Source organism: Gymnoscopelus microlampas, assembly GCF_963454915.1.
Source record: "Gymnoscopelus microlampas genome assembly, chromosome: 23".
Taxonomy (NCBI): Eukaryota; Metazoa; Chordata; class Actinopteri; order Myctophiformes; family Myctophidae; genus Gymnoscopelus; species Gymnoscopelus microlampas.
In genome coordinates, this window is record NC_139960.1 from 24,145,968 (window position 1) to 24,167,647 (window position 21,680).

The 21,680-nt window shown below is 40.2% G+C and overlaps 1 protein-coding gene across 1 annotated transcript; it reads left to right on the forward strand.

Annotated features, from left to right (window-relative positions):
* The first annotated feature begins 295 nt into the window (after positions 1–295).
* LOC311040135 (serine/threonine-protein kinase 38-like) lies at positions 296–19,233 on the forward strand. Its single transcript, XM_084050222.1, has 14 exons — positions 296–625; positions 4,501–4,640; positions 6,012–6,063; positions 7,098–7,220; positions 7,486–7,569; positions 8,453–8,576; positions 9,426–9,580; positions 10,388–10,490; positions 11,130–11,191; positions 11,727–11,844; positions 12,245–12,368; positions 13,117–13,212; positions 14,063–14,154; positions 14,596–19,233. Exons 2-14 carry the CDS (start codon positions 4,507–4,509, stop codon positions 14,721–14,723), a joined length of 1,395 nt encoding a protein of 464 aa, XP_083906348.1. The 5' UTR covers positions 296–625; positions 4,501–4,506; the 3' UTR covers positions 14,724–19,233.
* The last annotated feature ends 2,447 nt before the right edge of the window (positions 19,234–21,680 follow it).

Consider the following 21,680-nt stretch of genomic DNA (forward strand, 5'->3'; position numbering starts at 1 on the left):
ATGTTTTTCAAATATTTTCATGTCATGGACCGGGGTATATTTGATACCCCCAAATTATTAACCCCCAAATTAATATATATTTGTCCATAACCCCTATCTGAAAATGTTTTGCACCAGGGAGCCCCGTGCCAGATTTGTTAGAAGTTTCAAAAACATATTCCACATTTTATTGCAAGTGGTTTAAAGGTCTCATGTGGCCTAGTCGATTCTTTTGGGGTTGTTTTCATAGGCCTGGTTGCTTGTTTCTCTCGCACGATCTGGCAACACTGAGGAGCATCCATCCATCCCAGGAAGAAGCGGAGATGCTGTTATTATAGAGAGAGAAGCCTCGGGTTTCGAGGTCAGGGGGGAATAGATTACGAATGGAGACGCAAAGTCGGCAAATGACTGGCCATTTATTTTAGGTGAACTCGGCTGTCCGCGTCAGAAATAATCGTCGCTTCCACAGGCTAATATAGAGCATGTTTACTGTCTGCTAGACTGATGATCGCCCACAGGAGGAGGTGACTGACTGCTGGATCCCCCCCCCCCCACCACAAAAAAGATATTGGAGAAACAATATTTATTTCAATTTGGAGGTGGGCTGGCGGCACGCCAATAATTTACTCTGGAGCAGGACACGGAGGTAGGTTGGTTGTTGTGTTTTTTTGTGGTTGTGTGTTCTTGTGTTGTTGCAGCGCTGCTGCCTGGCATCTGTCAAGAGACGCAGAGAGAATCTCAACAAGATGCTGATCCTAGCTCTGGTCCATAGCGCGTTAGAAGGAGCTCTCCTTAACGCTATGTTACTTTCCGGTCGTTTCCCGCACACCCTCGGTAGCGCAGGTTGCGTAGCCTCTCTTCTCTAGTAAAAATAATAAATACACTTTCGCTACTCACCCAAAACAAAGACGGGTTTAAGATGTTGATAGCCTACTTTCCTTAGTGGGGACACTCGGAGCCCCCCACCTCACGGTTAAAATACACGTTTTAGCCAGAAAAGAAAATATTTCACCGGAAGGAATATTTATTTTGTTACTCCACTGCGCCCCCTACAATAGAATTCTTCTATTGACAACATTTTTTCCTTCCGGTGAAATATTTTCATTTCTGGCCAAAATGTGTATTTTAGACGTGAGGTGGGGGGCTCTGAGTGTTCCCACTAGGGAAAGTAGTATTTCAACATCTCAAAACTGTCTTTGTTTTGGTGAGTAGCGAAAGTGTATTTTTTATTTTGACTACAGCCGAGAAGCTGCGCTATCGGGGGTGTGCGGGCAACTGCTCGAGAGTGATATGCTTTAAGGAGAACTCCTTCTAACGCTATGGACTAGACTAGACCAGAGCTATGCTGATCCTAGACTCGGAGTCAGTCAAAACCTCATAGCAACACACCAGTAGTGTCAAGATAACGATGGCTTGCTAATGTCGTAGAATGTCGTGTTGACATGCTTTGCAGTGGTTGGATATATTTAACTCAGATAGTTATTATGCGAATGGAACCAAATTTGACTCTAATTTGTACACCAAAAAAAAACACTCAAGATTTTACTGTGTGACAAGCTGCCCCTTTGCTGACGTCCAGAGATTGACATCATGATGCCATTTCAGACAGGGGCCAAACAGCCACAGACAGACGTCACACATTCATTGCATTTTTTTCAGAACCCGTCGAGCCTCATGGTTTGTCTGTGTCTGATCTGCAGTTTTCATGCATTGTTCTGTCATGCTGTCAATTTCTGTTATGCTTCCCCCAGCCCGTCCTTCTAGTTGTGATTCCCCATATCCTGCATCATTGGAGACATTGTAGTTTGTACAGTAATTATGTATTTACATGTGTGTACAATTATTTATTTATTTATTCGATTTTTTTCGATTTTGTGCAACAGACCTGGGATAAAATGTGTATAATTGTCTCTTTAATAATTGTCTATTTTCTAAGCCCTCCCCCCTCAATTAGTGTTATGGTTCACTTTGTGAGGAACTGTATCTTCCAGACAACTTATACTATAGCCTTAGTGGTTAGCCTGGTTCTCATTTACCTGGCTGGCACTTCATTGACATTGAGCTTGGAATACTAGATTGGATTATATAGATTTGGATTATATAGATTGTGTGTGTGTGTGTGTGTGTGTGTGTGTGTGTGTGTGTGTGTGTGTGTGTGTGTGTGTGTGTGTGTGTGTGTGTGTGTGTGTGTGTGTGTGTGTGTGTGTGCACGTGCACGTGCACGTGCGTGTGTGCTGATCCTTCCCCCAGTTTGGGTTAAGGGGTGTTGTTTCCTGTCCACTGCTTATTCGCAGGGTGGAGTTGTGTGTGTGTGCTTGTGTGGCTGCGTTTGTGCGTGTGGCTACTGATTTTGGACACGCACACATCTGTATATACACTTTAAATTATACAGCTCTGATATTAGGTCATTCAAACTTAAAAGTTAGAACATCATTACACACTCACTGTTCATTTAAACAATAAGGGCAGTAAGCCAACCATTAGGAGAATGAAAAACTGTTTTAGGACTGTTGTATAAAAATAAACACCATCAGATACTAAAATATTTATTGGAATAACAATTATGCATTGGCAAGTTATGCTTAATATTCCCAAAGTCAAAATTCCTCAGTTAATCGCACATTTTAATGGTACTATGACCAAATATTTTGTTCTATCTGCAAACTATCCAAATGCCAAATTTTTTTTAATGTCGGGCCATTTTTGGTCTAGAGGCCCAACTTTGAGATGTCCTGTTCTAGATGGCTTCCTTTTTATAAAGCCTCCCCTTGTAACAGGCTTGTTTGCTTAGCTGTGGGCTGGTTCTGGGGTAGTTAAACACAAGCTGAATTGCATCAGTCTGAGTTATCCTTTAAAGCGTGGCTGGCAGGTTGGAGGTTGTTGCTGTTGCTTGTAACACTGTGAATCAAGCCTTCCCAGTTGCCACCTGGGTGGGACACCAGTCCCCACCCAAGTGCCGGTAAATGTTGTCTGCCTTTGACTGTAAGTCTTTGTACTCTGCCAGCCGCATTGGCAGGTAACCAACCATACAATAAATGCATGTTGGACTGATAAAAATTGAAATTATTGGTGGATTTTGGAATCAGCTGAATGTTAATTTCCTGCTCTGGCTACCTTTTTTTCTAAAGCTGGGCATAGTGGCAGTTGTTAGAACAATTGGCAAACCAATTTATAATAACATTATAGCAAAAACCCTTGAGTTGATTTTTTGTCTCAGCCTTCAATTTAATTAATTATGTTTTTAGACATTTGAGTTTGCTTTGTTCACTGAACTAATTATATTAAGGTTGTGGCTATCAGTAGCCAATTTCTACAAGCTCCAAACCCGGGGGTTTGAGGTCACGCAACCTCATTGACTGACCGCCCCACCAGATCCTTAGTTTACTATTCTTAATCACACCAAACCCATACCTAAACATATCCATCTCTACCTGATGCCTAAACACAACCATTTTTAACGTAATGCCAAAACTTAGTACATTTTTACACTCTGAGAGTTAAATGAACTCTCTCGCTCTGTGTATGTTTATTAACTGAATGCACCCAGTCCGAGCCCTGAGCCCTCTTGTTTTCCATTCAACAGAAATGTCCGAAAGCAAGCTGGTCACAGTGGCAAGTGAGTGATTTGTCTCAGAAGTCAGGAAGTGTGTTGTTGTTGAAAGCTTTCTGGGAGTGGGAAGGAAAAAGGCCCGGCTAGTAGACGAAACAGGCCTCCTATCAGTGGTCTGCAGAACTCTTATCGTTCAATGAACTAATGATACAGCTTCATGCTTTCGGTCCCTGGTGATGTTATATATGGAGATGTTTTCTGATCAGGTGCTGTGCAGAACTGATGCAGTAGGGCTGCATGGACAAATCATCAATATTATATAAATATAGTGATTTGACATGATATCACCTGGGATTTTGTATATCATAATCTCGTGATATGACAGTGTTGTCTTTTCCTAGTTTTAAGCCCTACTTTCTTGTCATGTCAGTAAACAGCATATAAAGTCAAAGCCAGGGTAGAACTGTATACTAATGAATTATTATTAATAATAATAATGATCAACTTTATTTGTATAGCACCTTTCATGACATGAAATGCAGCTCAAAGTGCTTTACAGAGCAAGAATCCAATCACTTTGTTGACGGGTCTGACCAATCAGAGCGTTGACGGGTCTGACCAATCAGAGCGTTGACGGGTCTGACCAATCAGAGCGTTGACGGGTCTGACCAATCAGAGCGTTGACGGGTCTGACCAATCAGAGCGTTGAGGGGTCTGACCAATCAGAGCGTTGACGGGTCTGACCAATCAGAGCGTTGACGGTGAACACGGACAAAGTCAGGTATAGAGCAGGACCCGCTCTATACCTAAAGGTATAGAGCCTTTAGGTATAGAGCTAAAGGTATAGAGCGGCTAGCGCCGCTAAAAATGTGATGACATCGTCTGAACTGTTCATATTGGAAGAATAATCACATAGGTTGATGAAATGTAATACTAGGTGAATATGTTGTATTTATTTCTTTGACCTCCAGGATAGCATGGCCATGACGGGAGGGACTGCAGCCACCCTTCCCATGAGCAACCACACCCGAGAGCGGGTGACCGTCGCCAAGCTGACCCTGGAAAACTTCTACAGCACTCTGCTCACGCAACACGAGGAGCGTGAGATGAGGTCATTCACACATCTGTATGATTCTGTCCACCCGCACAAACTTTAAGAACCACTGAAAAAACACCCGACCGCTCGTTGTTGAAAATTGTGGGTTTTAGAAAACCTCCAGTGATGACAACAAAGGCGTATATCTCAAATTCTAGTCCATGTTACCTGAGAAAGGAGGTATTGTCAGAAGTTGACCTTAAGTCAGCCGTCTCAATACGTTTGCTCCGTATTTTGCCCGAGGGATTCAATTCCCAGCAATAACACTGTGTGTACTACACCATAAAATCCAGAGTGTTAATCAAACTCAGAGCGTGCAAATGAACCCTTTCAGGTCTACTTGTACACTTACACTCTCAGACTTAAAACACTCACAAAAAAAACATATAACTTCTTCTCTTAAGCTGTTTCTCTGATCACAGGAACATTTACAAATGTAATCTTGCAGGTATTAATATTGGTTAAAGCAGTGCACAAACCTTTTCAACTCAAGTACAAATTTGACTGAGCAACTTTCACTTGAGTAATATTTGACCAGTACTGGAGTTGAGTTCTGGGTATATCTCGAGATCCGGTTGTCCAGAACCGCCGACCCAATTGATAATACCCATATGTAAAAAAAGAAAAATGAAAAAACTTGAATATTGAATAATAGTTATAATAATAACTAGAAAATGTGCTCCTCGGAGCACAGGTCTCCGCCAGTACTGTTCCTGATTAATGCTGTCTTACCTCACTTCAAAAGATATATAGATGATCTTTTGAAGTGACACACCTATTTATAGGTCTCTATTTCATCATGCGTCTCGCTAGCCAATCAAAGCACACCCTTTCAACATATTGTCACGTGAAGCTTGACCAATGTTAGCTTGGTGGACACACGGAAGGACGAGAACGAAAACATAGTCTCCTGGCGGAGACAATGATGATGATAATAATAATATATTCTTATTATTTATTATAAGATAATTGTGTCCCCTTTAGTTGTTCAGTAACAGGGATCTCCCCATCTCTCCAACTCATTAGTAAACAGAGAATTATCATCTCCCAAATATCAAAATTCCATATTTAGTGTTTTCTGTGTCATGGAAATCATATGAACCTAGTAAAGCTTAGGCTGGATTTCGTAAGTGGCTCAGGATAAGAGCATCAGCTAAATGTAAATTTCCAGTGAATGACAGGCATGTAAATGTTTGAGAAGTGGGTTTGTGTAACAGGAAGGTTGCCATTTGAATTCCCACACCGGTTGGCAAACTCTGGTTGGTAAAGCTCAATATGCTGTCCCTTCCTCACTGTTCTTGAGCTAGTCACTTGACTCTAATGCTCCCACCCCACCCATCTCTCATTATGTTTGACAGTGTTTTGTGTCATGTCTTTTGCTCCCAGGCAGAAGAAGCTTGAAAAAGTCATGGATGATGAAGGCTTGCTGGATGAAGAGGTACCAAAGGCTGACAATAGATGTTTACACCCAAATAAGGAAGATACTACATCATCAGTGTTTGTGTTTAGTTCTTTTCCTTTTCCTTAACATACAGACAGAGACAACTAGACAGTGTAAGGTCTCTCTCCAGGTGAATCCATTGTAGGGACTCCTGTCCATAACTGAATAGTTAGAGCTCAGAATCACTTTATTGCCAGAGTGTAGACATTAGTACCGGTTAAGGTGCCACATGAATGGGACAATAACAATTTATAACATAGAGGAAATGACTGCACGATGACACTGTAACTAACAGTGTGCAAATGACAAAGTGAACTTTAAATGTCCATCAATGGGTAAAAGTATTACCCATTAATTGCTCCGAGGTCATTCAATATTGTGGAGGAGGTCACTATTTACTCTTGAAGGAGCTGTGCTGTCAGCCTCCCAGGTCCAACTGCGTTGCTTGAAAACCCTGTATTTCAACCCCTTTCTATTTCAGCAACTCCATGTTCACAAAACGTAGCAAAAACACAGATGACTCAACGCATTTTTCAAGCAAGCCTAATGGCTGGTTCGGACTGATTGATTGAGAGTACTGGAAATTCAGTGTTCGCTCATTGGCTTGCTCGCATCACAGTATGTTAGGAACGACATGAAATGAAAATGGATTCAGCCATGTGAAAAGTTTTTAGTTTAGTTAGCACACAACTATGACATTTAAAAAGGAAAAAGGACTTTTCAAATGCCGGATAAGGCACAAGATCAAGAGGAACTGAGATTTGATTATTACCGGTATCTACTTTTCAACAGTTACCAATTTGCATTAGGTCAGAAAGGTTTATTTTTTTCTTTTGGCAGTTGACCCCAGTGAATGATGGGTAATTGATGATGATTTTTTGAATTAACTTGACCTTCCTAACCACACTGACTGTCTTGTTGTGCTTTGCATAAAGTAACACATTGTGTGTGTGTGTTGTGCAGAAAGTAATACGTTGTGTGTGTATTGTGCTGTCCAGAAAGTAATGCGTCGTGTGTGTTGTGCTGTACAGAAAGTAATGCGGCGTTCTCAGCACGCTCGTAAGGAGACGGAGTTCCTGAGACTGAAGAGGACAAGGCTCGGCCTTGACGACTTTGAATCCCTCAAGGTCATAGGTCGAGGGGCCTTTGGAGAGGTACAGTATATTTTTCTAAAAAAGAAAGAACAGACCAGTCAGGACATTTGCTGTATAGCCTACTTCTTCCGTGATTAGTCCTGCAGTGAGGTCTTTATACCAGCAGAGGCAATATTTTGTACATATCTATCTGTCTGTCTAAACACAATATATTTTGGAGGAAAAAAATGTCTGTTTTGGGTCTCGAGCTAAAATGTTTGGGAACGACTGGTGTAGACAAGCAGACAATCGGGCTGTTTTATATTCTGTTTTATTTTATCCACAGGTTCGCTTGGTACAGAAGAAAGACACAGGACACATCTACGCCATGAAGATCTTGAGGAAAGCAGACATGTTGGAGAAGGAACAGGTGAGTTGCATTCCAGTCTTATGTGTCCATATGGAAATGTATATTGTTCCTTTTACCCTAAATCAAGGCAGAGATGTCTGTGATTCACTCCAGAGTGCCTGTAGTCTGACACTGCCTGAAGTTCCATGTCGTTTCACTTAATTATTCAGTGTGACATAATTGTACGATATATATCACCGAATTTGGTGACATATAACATTTTCAATGTGCCTCAATTTTAGATGGATGGATAGATGGATAAGTTCTTTATTGACCCCACACAGGAAACCCCAAATAATAATACAATGTTGATAACTAGAGGTTTGGGCCACCATGCGGCCCTCACGTCTAGTAGCCTTAAATATCGGCTATATAGTATTATCACAATTATTGGGGGGGGGGGGGCAGCTTGCACAAAGAGACATGGCACCAAATGCAGACATACAATATTGCGCTGTAGGGGGCCGCCCTCTACTGGCCGAAATCAGCGTGACGCAAAGCAACAGGGTGAGGGGTAAACTGAATTCGATAGGTAACGAAATATGGTGTAACTGTCGTAGAAGGATGGATGTCCCTAGCCAATCACAGATCGGAAGCTCGACTGAGCGACGCTGTGTTATGTTGTTTATAAAAAAAGATGGGGCAAAGAAGGAATACAAATGTATACTGAACAATTCAAAGTAGACTAACCAAAGGCGACAGTCATGATTGATTTTAAGCTAAATTTGTCTGCAATTGAACATGTGGTCTGCTAGAAGACAGCAGAAACAAAAAGGCTACCAAAGACCTGTGTAAGTCCAAGCACTCACCAAATGTATATATAGATGTGACACATCCTACTGTTATGGACATGCATTGTCTGCCGTTGTGTTGTTACCATCCTGTGGTATCATTTCTCTTTCAGGTGGCTCATATCCGGGCAGAGAGGGACATTCTGGTGGAGGCAGATGGAGCCTGGGTGGTAAAGATGTTCTACAGCTTCCAGGACAAGAGAAACCTCTACCTTATCATGGAGTTTCTTCCTGGAGGTTTGGCACCCTCAGCTACACACACACACACACACACACACACACACACACACACACACACACACACACACACACACACACACACACACACACACACACACACACACACACACACACACACACACACACACACACACACACACACACACACACACACACTTATAGTTCTTTTCTGTCTGCATTGATGTGCTGTTGCCACTTGGTTTTGAAATTCGTATTTTCTATACCGGGGAGTCGAGTTTGGGAAGTATTGCTTGATGACAGTAGAGAGCAGAAGAGTAAACAAGTAAGAGTAAACGGTTAAAATGAAGCAGAAGTAGCAGTAGTGTTTGTTGTTGTATTACCGTTGGCACTTGCAGAAGAAAAGTCTGAAACACTTCCGTCAAATCATTTTTGATCTTTTATTGAGAGATTCTGTAAATATGAAACCATAGCATGTAACCAGACATAATTCAGAAACAGCCCACACGGCATGCATGAAAAAATATTAGCAGGAGGAGGCTGGTGTCTAGGAGGGAATTGGGCAGCAATCTGTGTTAACACAGCAGTGGCTTGAATGACTAACCACTTAAGCCCTATACTTTGTTGTACCACAAATAGCGAAAACAGCCGATCTACAAGTTCACATTGCATTAGCTTGAGGTTGTAAATCTGCTACTTTCACTATTTCTGAAAATGTTTGAAAACGACAAAAAGAAAGTGAAAATGTGTCCAAAGTGGTTAAGCCTCACTTTGTTACTCACTGGCATCGTTCGTCCGATTAAAATGGCCGACAAGCTGCGACGTGTTGTAGTATCCTCTATTTCCAGCATGTGACACTTATAGCGGCATTGTTGTTGTTGTTGTCAGGTGATATGATGACTCTGCTGATGAAGAAGGACACTCTGTCCGAGGAGGCCACCCAGTTCTACATAGCAGAGACAGTCCTGGCCATCGACTCCATCCATCAGTTAGGCTTCATTCACAGAGACATCAAGCCAGACAATCTGCTGCTGGACTCCAGGGTGAGCAGCCTTGCAATATGATCTTACCAAATGTATACATACACATACTGTACATATACCTGTACATACATACACATGGATTAAAGTTCTCAATCGCCACGACTGATTTCTGTCATTTGGATTCCATAGAAGTCAGCATGTCTTCTATGGAAGCATGCCATGCACTGAAAATAGGCTATCTATAAGCTTGCCTTGTACATATTAGGGTAGATATTAGGACTTTGCCTAACAACATTTTTTGTTGTGAGGTTTTATTTTTTATTTTGCTTTAACCCATTTAGACCTGAGGCCGATTCTAAAAACGCCTTCTAAATCCTGACCTAAGTTTTCTGAAAAACTTCAAATATTTATTCAAAAATTACAAAACAATTATGTTGCTATACTGTACAAAGCAACAGAAACCCCAAAAGGGGTTCCCGTCCTGAAAGGTATAGTTACAAAAAGGGGTTCCCGCCCAAAATGGTTTAATCCATGCATACAAAACATCAGTGGTTCCTTGAAATTAAAAGGGTTCAGAATCACTGCTGTACATACATACACAGTAAAATCCTGACAAAGAATGTGCGGTACACAACAAAGACACCTGTGCATGCACAATAAAATCCTGATTGTGAATTTAACCCGGAGAGTGTAGAAATTGACCCTTAAATTAACACTCACTATTTTGCTGCATGTCAGAACCGATCTCACTGTTGCACACACACAATTATCTCTGTCTTCTCTACATTTCCTGACTATTAGTAGAGGCTAAACACACACGCACACTCTCTCACAAGTAATTATATTTTATGTCTAATTTCCTCCCAGGGACATGTCAAATTGTCCGATTTTGGACTGTGCACAGGACTAAAAAAGGCACACCGTACAGAGTTCTACAGGAATCTGACACACAATCCTCCCAGTGACTTCTGTGAGTTACAGTATGGAACAAAAAGGAGCATTTCGCCTGTAATTGTTTTGTAAATACATGTAAATGTTCTGTAAGATCAAGATGCTTAATAATGTACTTTGTAATCACCCATTTCCCTACCCCACTGTGTGTGTGTGTGTGTTTGTGTGTGTGTGTGTGTGTGTGTGTGTGTGTGTGTGTGTGTGTGTGTGTGTGTGTGTGTGTGTGTGTGTGTGTGTGTGTGTGTGTGTGTGTGTGTGTGTGTGTGTGTGTGTGTGTGTGTGTGTGTACATAGAGCATCTGTCAACGACAACTGTCTCTGCGTCATATTAATTCATAATAACAGAGCAATCTTCCCTCCAGGGTTATAGCCGAATACATATTGCAATGTATTAGGCTTTATAGCATTGTAACTGCATACATTACTATTATTATTTAGGCATTCCTCCTGGCAGAGAATTGTGCTCTACTGAGCGCACCTTGTCCGTCGAAATTTATCCCATAGAATAATTGAAAAACATAGTAGAAAGATGATGTGATTATGAATATAATTATTATTAGTTGCGGCCCTAAAGGCTGCTCTTTGAGTCATTGTATGTTTTTCAGCACTTTTTGTTCATCTTTATTTCTCTCGTTTGGTTATTTTCATGCAATCTGCAGCCTTTCAAAACATGAACTCCAAAAGGAAAGCAGAGACATGGAAGAAGAACCGACGGCAGCTGGTAAGTGAGTTACGGAGGACCGCAATGGAAATTCAAAATAAATTACACCTGGTTACACACCCCTGCAACTGTTCCTCCAGGACTTTGCTATTAATAATAATTTGTTCTTAGTTAATCAGTGCCACTTTAACCGTGGCAGCCTACTGTATTTTGGGCAAATGTTCTAAAGTTTTCAAATTTCTTGTTTGATTTTTTATTGCAAAGATAGTAGCTCTACAAGCTCACAAAGTGTCACAATACATTGTGAGCTTGTAGATCGGCTGTTTTTGATATTTGTCATATGACGAAGTGCAAAGATAGCAGATCTACAAGCTCACAAAGTGTCACAATGCATTATGGGATTGTAGATCGGCTATTTTTGCTATTTGTCATATGATGAAGTACATAGGGCTTAAGTGGTTAATTGGTCTAGTTGTCGTCTGAAAAGTCCAAATGTAATGTGTCACGCTTTTTGACTGCTGGATAAGCAATATTAAGCAATATGAAGCTGTTTGGGTTCAGATAACTAATGAGCATTTACCATCACCTATTCCAGGCCTATTCCACAGTGGGGACACCAGATTACATTGCCCCTGAGGTCTTCATGCAGACAGGATACAACAAGCTCTGTGACTGGTGGTCTCTAGGGGTCATCATGTATGAGATGCTAATAGGTAAATACACTTAACACATTACTCTTAAACTATTTTAACTCTTCATACTTGGGTGGTAACAGTTCCAGCAAAGAACCCTAAATAGCCCTTTCCCGGGCCACATTAGCTACATCATACTGGAGATCCAGAGGCGTAAAATTCTCGTGTGTGTGTGTGTGTGTGTGTGTGTGTGTGTGTGTGTGTGTGTGTGTGTGTGTGTGTGTGTGTGTGTGTGTGTGTGTGTGTGTGTGTGTGTGTGTGTGTGTGTGTGTGTGTGTGTGTGTGTGTGTGTGTGTGTGTGTGTGTGAACATGTGCAAAATAGGCAGAGACACAGAGGAAGTGAAAGTCATTCAATACTCCGTGTTAATTTAGTGTGATTGAACTGAACTATATTTAACTACTGTACTGTTTGTTTTTCAGGTTACCCTCCATTTTGTTCAGAGACTCCACAGGAGACTTATAGAAAGGTCATGAACTGGAAGGAAACCCTGGTTTTCCCACCTGAAGTACCTATCTCGGAGAGGGCCAAAGACTTAATACTGAGGTGTGTGTGTGTGTGGTCATGTGTCATAGGGCTGTAAACTGAGCTCAGAAATGACATTCGACTTTCAGTCTTGTCTGATTTTTCTTTATTATTTTCGATTATTATAATAATTGAATACAATATCAGAACTCTTCAGTGCCTTTATATCCACAAGAAGGCTCTCGTTGACTGTCAAGCAACGAGAGCCTTTGTGCGGCTTCTAGTCTTTTTTAATCACGTCGCTTAAATCCTGTATCATGATTATTCAAGGGTCGATTATTTATTTGACAGCCATAATGAGGCACCACATAGCGTGTCTATGCGACAATGTCCAGGTTTTTGTATGGCCAAGGCTGCCTTCACTGTATCATTCAAATAGACGCCATCTGTTTAACCCATTAAAACATCATTTTAGATTTTAGCTATATTTTAACCATTATTTTATACTTTGGCTATTCAAAAATAGCAGATATGCCGTGCTATGAGCTTGTAGATCTGCTATTTTGGGAAAATTGGCTGAAATCTTTGAATATGTATTTTTTTAAAGCAATCTTTGCTTCTGGGGGTCCCTGGAACAATATTTTGAGATGGGCGTTCTTTGGCCAAATACATATAATTTTGGGGGTCCTTGACATGAAAAGGTTTGAGCCCCACTGATATAGCAACATCCATTTTTCAGAAAACTGATATTTTTAGAATGGCCTCAGGTCTTAATGGGTAAAATGGAAGATGATTTGAATTTAAGGACAGAAGATTCCATCCTTTGCAGGTACTGTACTGATGCAGAGAACAGGATTGGAGCTGTGAGTGTGGAGGAAATCAAGAGCCACCCGTTCTTTGAACCGGTGGACTGGGAACACATCAGGTACACTTTCAACCTGGGGGAATTGGGTCAAGGTCAAAGGTTACAAAAAAGGTCAAAATAAATGTTCAGCTTTAAAGGAGTAGTTCACCCAAAAAATTACTTACTTTCTAACAATTACACACCCCATGAAGCCTTGAATTCTTGGAGTTTTTTTGTTTTTGTCGTGTTCCCAAGCCAATATTTTGATGACCGGTAGAGGTAGGAGACTCAATGGAGACTCTTTGAGTCTCCGGTCATCAAATCATTTATAATTTATAATATAATATAATATAGTATAATGTATACCTTTTTTATTTAGATTGACTGGACTACTAGGACAAAAGGTTCACAGAGAAGATTGTGTGCACATCTTATGCCTGCATCTAGGCCAGGTGTTGGACATCAAGGCATCAAGGCGAGAATCAAGAAGATAAAAACATCTGCACACTGTTTTTAAGCTCCAAAAACGTACTTTTATTTACTGGCGCAACGTTTCAACCCTTTTAGGTCTTCATCAGGCAAATATACATGTATATATCAATATTTGCCTGATGAAGACCTAAAAGGGTCGAAACGTTGTGCCAGTAAATAAGATAACGTTTTTGGAGCTTAAAAACAGTGTGTGGATGTTTTTATCTTCTCCTACTTGGACAAAAGACAGAATTTACCTGGTATTTGTTCTGTTTACAACGGGGAGGGGTTTAGTTGTACGTAGCACCACCTGGAAACAATAGGAGATACCAGATTTCTGTTTTGGATCGCAAGCTGAAAAGGTTTGGAAACCCCTGTTGTATGGGAAAAACATTGGTCAAAGCTGACGTTCAGGAATGTGTCATGGAACAAAATGTTTCCATCTGTATTACTTCCATAGGGAACGACCGGCCGCCATCTCCATTGAGATCAAAAGCATCGACGACACATCAAACTTTGATGACTTCCCTGAATCAGACATACTTCAACCAGGTTTGTCACAAACTAAGATTTACTGCAGTACCATAGCAAAAAACTAACAATAACAATATTTAAAAAAATATGATTTATCAATTATTTCTTCAGTATATCAGTTTTTGAAACGTATAATAATAAAGACACTGTCAGCGTTAGGGTTAGTTGCTGTGATACTACATACTGAACATAGTCATGAATGTTCTTACTTCTGTTAGTGCTACCATCAATTATTTTATCCATTCAAGGAAGAGAATGATGACTGATTATGGCATTTTCCCCCAAATCTTCCTGAATGCTAGTATATTTTAAAGGGTATCACATCCCTGATGCCATCCCACTAGCTGCTACATACAGTAATGTTGTAGTAATGTTGGCTTGGAGGATCATGGGTCATTTGCATGGATGTCATTGCCCTCTAGTGACCATGAGAGGAATGAAACTGCCTTTTGTTTTCAGCTGCCAATGTTACAGAGCCAGACTTCAAGTCGAAGGACTGGGTGTTCCTCAACTACACGTACAAGCGCTTTGAAGGGCTGACTCAACGAGGCACCATCCCCAGCTACATTAAAGCAGGGAAGGCCTGAAGTGCCAAACTGGACTGCCTCAAGAAGAGACATTTTTACGGACACAGGGTCTGGCTTCCAAGCCCCGCTGGTGCTGAGCAAGTAATTAACCACTTAAAAAATAAATTAAATAGCCGTTCTACAAGCTCACAATGCGTTGCATCTTGTAGATAGGCTATTTTCGATTTTTTTGAATATGGCTTAAGTGGTTAATATCAGCACGGATTACCAACTAAATGTAACCCATGCCACATGCTTTTTAGGTCTGCTGCTTGGCTACTTCTTTGAGAAAACCAACAACTCTGGGTTGAGGAGCATTAACACAATACCTCGGTTGTTTATATATTACACACCTACCATCTTTAACACTTAGGTCTCAGGCCAGTGAGCTGCTAGGGCACTAAATATGCATAATCGCATGTTTGACTGCATAATTCCTCTGGGGAGGACATTCACCGTTCATGGGAATAAGGCTTCATAATGAGTCACTGTTTAAACATTGTAACGCTGGTAACAATATTAGTGGCTAAATAAGCTATGCTGTGTAGATGACATGGGTCAAAAAACTATTGCCAATATAATATTTAGGTTATTTTCAAATGTAATGCCTCAATGATCCATATTGTTACAGCATTGTAGTTATCAGTCTAAGAGCCAATCGTTTTCTTCCCTGGTTACAAAGTGCCTTTATATAGTCTATAAAAAATAAGATATTTTATTAATGTTAGAATTTGATTTCCACAAAAAAGATGATCTGAATAAAATTATAAACTCAGAACCGTATCTGTTTGAGGAAGTAAACATTAGATGGCTATGAAACAGGCATCTGTTGAGCAAAAGGTAAGCAAAATATTTTAACTGAACTTAACACTCCCAAATTAACCAGTATAGCATTCCAAAAGCTCCAGTTAGGTCAAATAGTGATATACCATTTGGAAAACAACACAAAGAGTTTGATGAAATTATTATCTATCAAACATAGTATTTTGAGCATTCCTGTCCCAAATGTAACCCAACACATATGAATTGTTGCTTTTTATATTGAAACACTGAAATCATACCCAAGTTAAGTTTGAAGTATGTTTTCCTTTTAATTTCTTTATTTACCAGGCTCTTCTTAAAAGCAGACAACAGTCTATATGAACTGCTTAGCCAACTTTGGATAGTTGTCTAAAATATCACAGATAAATAAGCAACTTTTAAGTCTTGATATTTAACTTTTGTCTGCACCCACCTATGAACCCATTATTTAGTTTCTGCTGCCCCATATGTGACTAAAATGAGTGCTAAAAGTAGTAACCAAAGATCTTTAAACATTTTTCACACATGGGGACAATTGAGAACTTGCTCCCAGCGAAATACTAAAGAAGAAAGCACTGTCTTCCAACAGCTCAAATATCAGCAGGATCTCGGTATAACAGTCTGTATCCTCGAGTTACAGCAACAGGGTTGTCCTCTTTGATATGCGACGATACTAGTGTACCCTAGGCTTACTGTGACCATAGAAAGAATGTCACATGTAAAAACAAAACAAAAAAAAACAACAACACTTGATTTAAAAGACATAGGCTACATTTTAGGACAGATGATGATGTTGTGAGACCGTGATGAGGAAGAAGGCACCTGTGTAGAACGCACCTGCATCCTACCAATGTGTTTCTGAACGACACTGTCGCTGAAACATAAATCAGCCGATGTACATCTGCGGTAAATAGCAGATGTTAAAGCTCGCAGTGTGAGTTTGTATATCTTCTATTTTTGAATAGCCAACACTAAAATCTAAAATGACACAGATTCTTTCCCAGTTTCAATGTTAATGGCTTAAGCTGGCAGCATACTTCAAAAGAAGTAAATTTACAAAGAAAGAATAATAATAAATCAATAACGTTTTTTTCTGTTTTTCTCCCTATTTAGTCATTATGCAATTCCCAGTTGTACCATGTACTTCAGTACCTTATCACTGCTGACCCCTACTGGTTGGTTGGTTCGTTAGGGAGGGTGTTGAAAAGCATGTACCTCCTCCGATACACGTGACGTCGCCAGTCCACTTCTTTTCACCTGACATTGAGGAGTGTCCCCTTGGGTGGACATAACGCATGCGGGGGAACGCGCTATCCCTTCTAGTTAAACTCCCTGCTGAACAGGCTACTGACCATCCTGTTGGAATCGATAGTGCAGCGACAGAGATTGCACGCCCTCCCCGCTTTCCCACCCTCAAACATGGCCAACTGTGTTCTCTGGAGCACCCGGCCAAGCCGGATGCACCTGAGGATTCAAACTCCTAGTCTCCGCGGTGGTGGGCAGGAACTTTACCACTACATCCCCCAGACACCCAGGAGTCGACTGATTTTTGTCTTGCCGAAACTGAAGAAGTTCTCTGTGAGTCTGCAGACATAATTTATTTTTATACTCGATAGGGTTTCGCTTTGAGTGTTGCATAAGTTAAGTCCCCTGCCCATACAGTATGGAATATGAATTTCTGACCAATCACTTTTGATGTTGTCATCTGCTTCGGCCAGGAGAAGCATGTGTTTCTCTGGAAGTATGCTGCCCACTTTAATCTTCAGGCATAGGTTCTTTAATGAAGCATACATCAGGCTTAATCATCTGTCATAAATCAGGCTTAATTATCTGTCATATACTAGCTTCTTTAACTACCTTTAAGAAAGTGTATACCTGATTGTCAGTGGGAGAGCCTTGCTTGCTTATATATACTGATCCTAATCCTACCTTATGTAAAGACAATGTGCAGACTAGTGTGTTGGGTATTTCAAAGGGGAAAAAAAGGTTATAAATATTGTACATATTGGGAGGGGAGCAGAAGAAAAGACTTGATGTAAGTGGTGGCTTTTGTATTCATATTTGAGACTAAATCTTCCCTTGATGTTCGTTCTCGCTGTTGGCATTGGTCATTCACTGGAACATATCTAAAAAGCATTACAAACTAAGTCTAGCTACGTTTAGACTGTCTTGTTTCACTGTCAAACACTCTAGAATGTTCATTTAACCCAGATTGGGAGAGTAGCTGTGTGTATCTTTTTGTGTGTGTGTGCACGCAAATGCATGTGTGCTTAAAAATGTACACACATTTAAACCAAGCAGTAGACGGCATTAAATCTATATTGTGAGGTTATGCGTCACCTCTCACCTAAAATCCTGAGTGTTAACCACATGTACCCTAGCATCCCTATTCTGGGGGCAAATATTCTGCAAAAATAGCAGATCTATAAGCTCACAATCAAAAAAACAAATATTTGATTCATTGATTAAATACTTTATTAACAAATGGCAAACAGTACAGCAAGTATAATTACGCAAGCTATGCTAAAAGGACAAAAAAGCCCTGGGGGCTTGTGTCCATTGTGGTCCTTGTGAGCCTGTAGATATGCTATTTTTGGCGAAAAATGGAGGTGGCCAAGTATAGACCCCTGGGGGACTCCGTCAGCTAAGTATAGGGTTTAAGTGGTTAATTTAATCCCCAAATAGATATCTTTCAGAGTTAAATCAATATTCAAAATATACTGTGTGTTATGTATGTTCTGTTGATTGTTCTAGAGAAATCTCAGGACTCAATTCTTTCACTTTCAAAAATAGAATGACAGTCGAAGATACAAGGTGATGGAAGACAGATATTTGGGATCCACGTGCTAAATATATATATATGAAAATAACTTGAAATCCTTTGCTGTGTCACTTTAAATGGGTCTAAAGTATAATTTGACGCTCCTCCGGGGCCCTGTAGGGTCAAAACGAGTTCCGAAATTAATAATGAAGACGACTAATTAACACTCTCAGGAGGTGGAGGAACATGTCAACCTAAGAAGGGCATTTGCTTGACCTTAACATCCTATATTCAAATACCAAGCTAGATAGGTTCCCTGAATACAAAAATCTAAGTACTTTATCTCCGGACCAAACTCTTTGCGGATTGTGCAGCTAAAAGTTGCAATCAATAATATGTCTGCGTGATTCTGCAAAATACCTACTTGGTACATGGATATCAAACCAGTTTGACTCAACCCTGTCATTCTTGATGAAGATGATAGATCTCTGGCTTAGACACGATATAAAGCACTGAGAATACCTTTCAAATACTTTTCAACAAAATAGTCGGTCTTTAGTCAATTCAATTAATACTTAACAGAGATCAGACCAGGTTTCATAAATGATAGAATCTGCCTCAGATGACCCAAGGCCCCCTTAAAAACGGTCAGACTTGGCTAGTATGCAAACCATGCCCATAAAAATCCTTTCCCTCTGTGCTACAGGCTACTAATTAGTATGTTGTTTAGTCAGCATTTCTTGCTTCAGTGTTTATAACAAGACCCCCATCTCAAGAGTAAAATTGTTCACTGGCCAGTATGATGCTGTTAATGTATTTTGTGTAATCATGTGTACAGTACATACTGTAGTGGACATTTGAAGGGAACAGGTTAGGATGAGATGACAGAAGTGGTCATTAATATATTCACGTTATTGACTTTTTATGTTGATAAAATGGAAATAAATGAAATAAAACTGATTAAAAGTCTCTGGGGCTCATGTTTCTTTGCAGACTTTCAGACTCACTCTCAGAGTGAGAGTGACTTGCTACTGAATTGTCTGAGATCAGGGAAAGGTAGTATTTTCTAGAAATTATGTTATTAATTGCTTAACCCAGCAGATGGCTTCTCAGGTGGCTCAGATGAGTGCACGGGTTATGTGGCTTGCTCAAGCACACTTCGACAGCGTCGAGGGTCGAACCGGAAACCTTACGATTCCACAACGGCTTCTCTACCCCCTCAGCTACGGACACTGTACAAGAGTAATGTGAATTCTATTGCATGTTAGTGACAGCAGTGTATGCCCTATTAGAAATGACCTCCTAAGGTATGTATAAGGTATTTGTTGCTATTACAAGCTATATCACCATTGATAGACTTGTATTGATCCCATATCTATCAAATCAAATCAAATCAAATCACGTTTATTTATAGAGCACATTTAAAAAACAACTTTCGTTGTACCAAAGTGCTATACAGGTATTTCAGCAGCACAATTCATTTCATCAACAATATACATCAAAACAACAATAATACAAACAATAATAAAATTAATAATAAAACCAGAAAGCATAGTAATTTAAAAAAGAGCATGCACATCTATCTATCGGTCTGTCTGTCTGTCTGTCTGTCTGTCTGTCTGTCTGTCTACAGTTATGAGGCCTGCTTATACAGTGTCAGCCAGCTTACACAGTGGGTGTATAATATGTAGTATGCAGGGTTGAGCTGTAGGGGGTACGGCGTACCCTTAGTTCTGACACTGTGTGGGAGCTGGGGGCGCGCATGCACGCACCGTCAGCGGCGGTCTTTAACGCCTTAAAGTTTAAAAACAATAGCCTCTCAAGGTTCGCACCGTCAGTGGCGAGCCGTTCTCAATAGCGTCTACCTGGCTGCTTTGCATAACATTAGGCTACTCGAGAAAAGACACAGACTTGAATTGAATGTGTTACATTCCTCTCACAATGACAGACAACATCTCTGCACTGCAAGGTGTGAAGGGGATCGCTTAGCAGAGGACCCAGTTCTCTGAGACAAGACAAAGACAAGTTGTCTGATTATTTTAAGTAGGCCTACTTATGTGTGGGTGAGTCTATGCAAAGGGCTTTTATATAACATTAAAAGGAAAATAAAATAATTAATTTGAAACAAAAATAAAAACAACAAATTAACAATGCAACAATACAACAAAATAATAATACATATGATTACATTAATAATCACATGTTGAATACAGTATTTCAACTAGCACTGAGCTGAGTGGCTATGTGCGCGCACGTGCGCGTGCGTGACGTCATAAAATACAGTACCCTTAGTTCAAAAATCCACAGCTCACCACTGGTAGTATGTACAGTCAGTCATCAGTGACTATACATAGCAATGTGCAGTCTTGTCTCTATTCCACATGCAAAATGATTGTCATCATAATGCACGCTCATATTATGTATGAGTGACTAATTTTGAATAACCCTATAATTTATAGATTTGTATGCATAATGCACTCAGCCCTTAGTTTAAATAGATAGTGATGTGATTTGTAAATACCACAAGAGTGCGCTATTGAGCAAGAAAAAAACAGTTATCCCAGTGCGTTTTTATCAATAAATCAAAAGCTAATGATTTCACCGACACCGTCAAATTCGTAGGTCCAGTAGCTTTACCAGAACCAGTTGTTTCTTTTAGCGTGAGATGTAATCATCAAAAGGCAGTGATGGAAAGTAACTATGTACAATACATGTACTCAAGTAGCCTACTGTACTTAAGTTTTTAAAAAAAATCGACTTTGTAGATTTTTTTTATATTATTACAAAACATACATTTCACTACACTTCAGCCCTATATACATTTCGGCCATTTGAAAATAGCCGATCTACAAGTTCACAACGCGCCAGGATGCAAGGCATTGTGAGCTTGTAGATCTGATATTTTCAAAAGACTTTTATACCTTTGAAAACTTGTGAAATGGGACATTATGCATAATGAGTGCTTTTTACTTTTGGTACTATTCAAACGTAGCCGATCTACAAGCTCATCTACAAGCCCACAAGTGAGCTTGTAGATCTGCTATTTTCTAATGTGTATTTGAAAACTTGTGACATGGTAGGCTACATTCTGATTCTGCAGGATGAGTAGGCCTACTACTTTCTACTTTTGGTAGCCTACTTTAAGTAGGCCTACCGCCTACATAGAATTCTTGACTTTTGCTTGTAACAGTATTTCTACATTACTGTATTGATACTTTTACTTAAGTAAACAATGTGAGTATTTTTCCACCACTGTTCACAGCCCTGCCTGCTGCCTCTCTAACGAACCCTATGAACCCAAGAGGAATTCCTCCGTATCACAGCTGCGGTACCAGTGTGTTGCCAGATTGTGTAAAAGAAAAAAGCAACCAGGTGTAGGAAAACAAGCCCAAAAGAAGGGCACTTAGGCCACATTA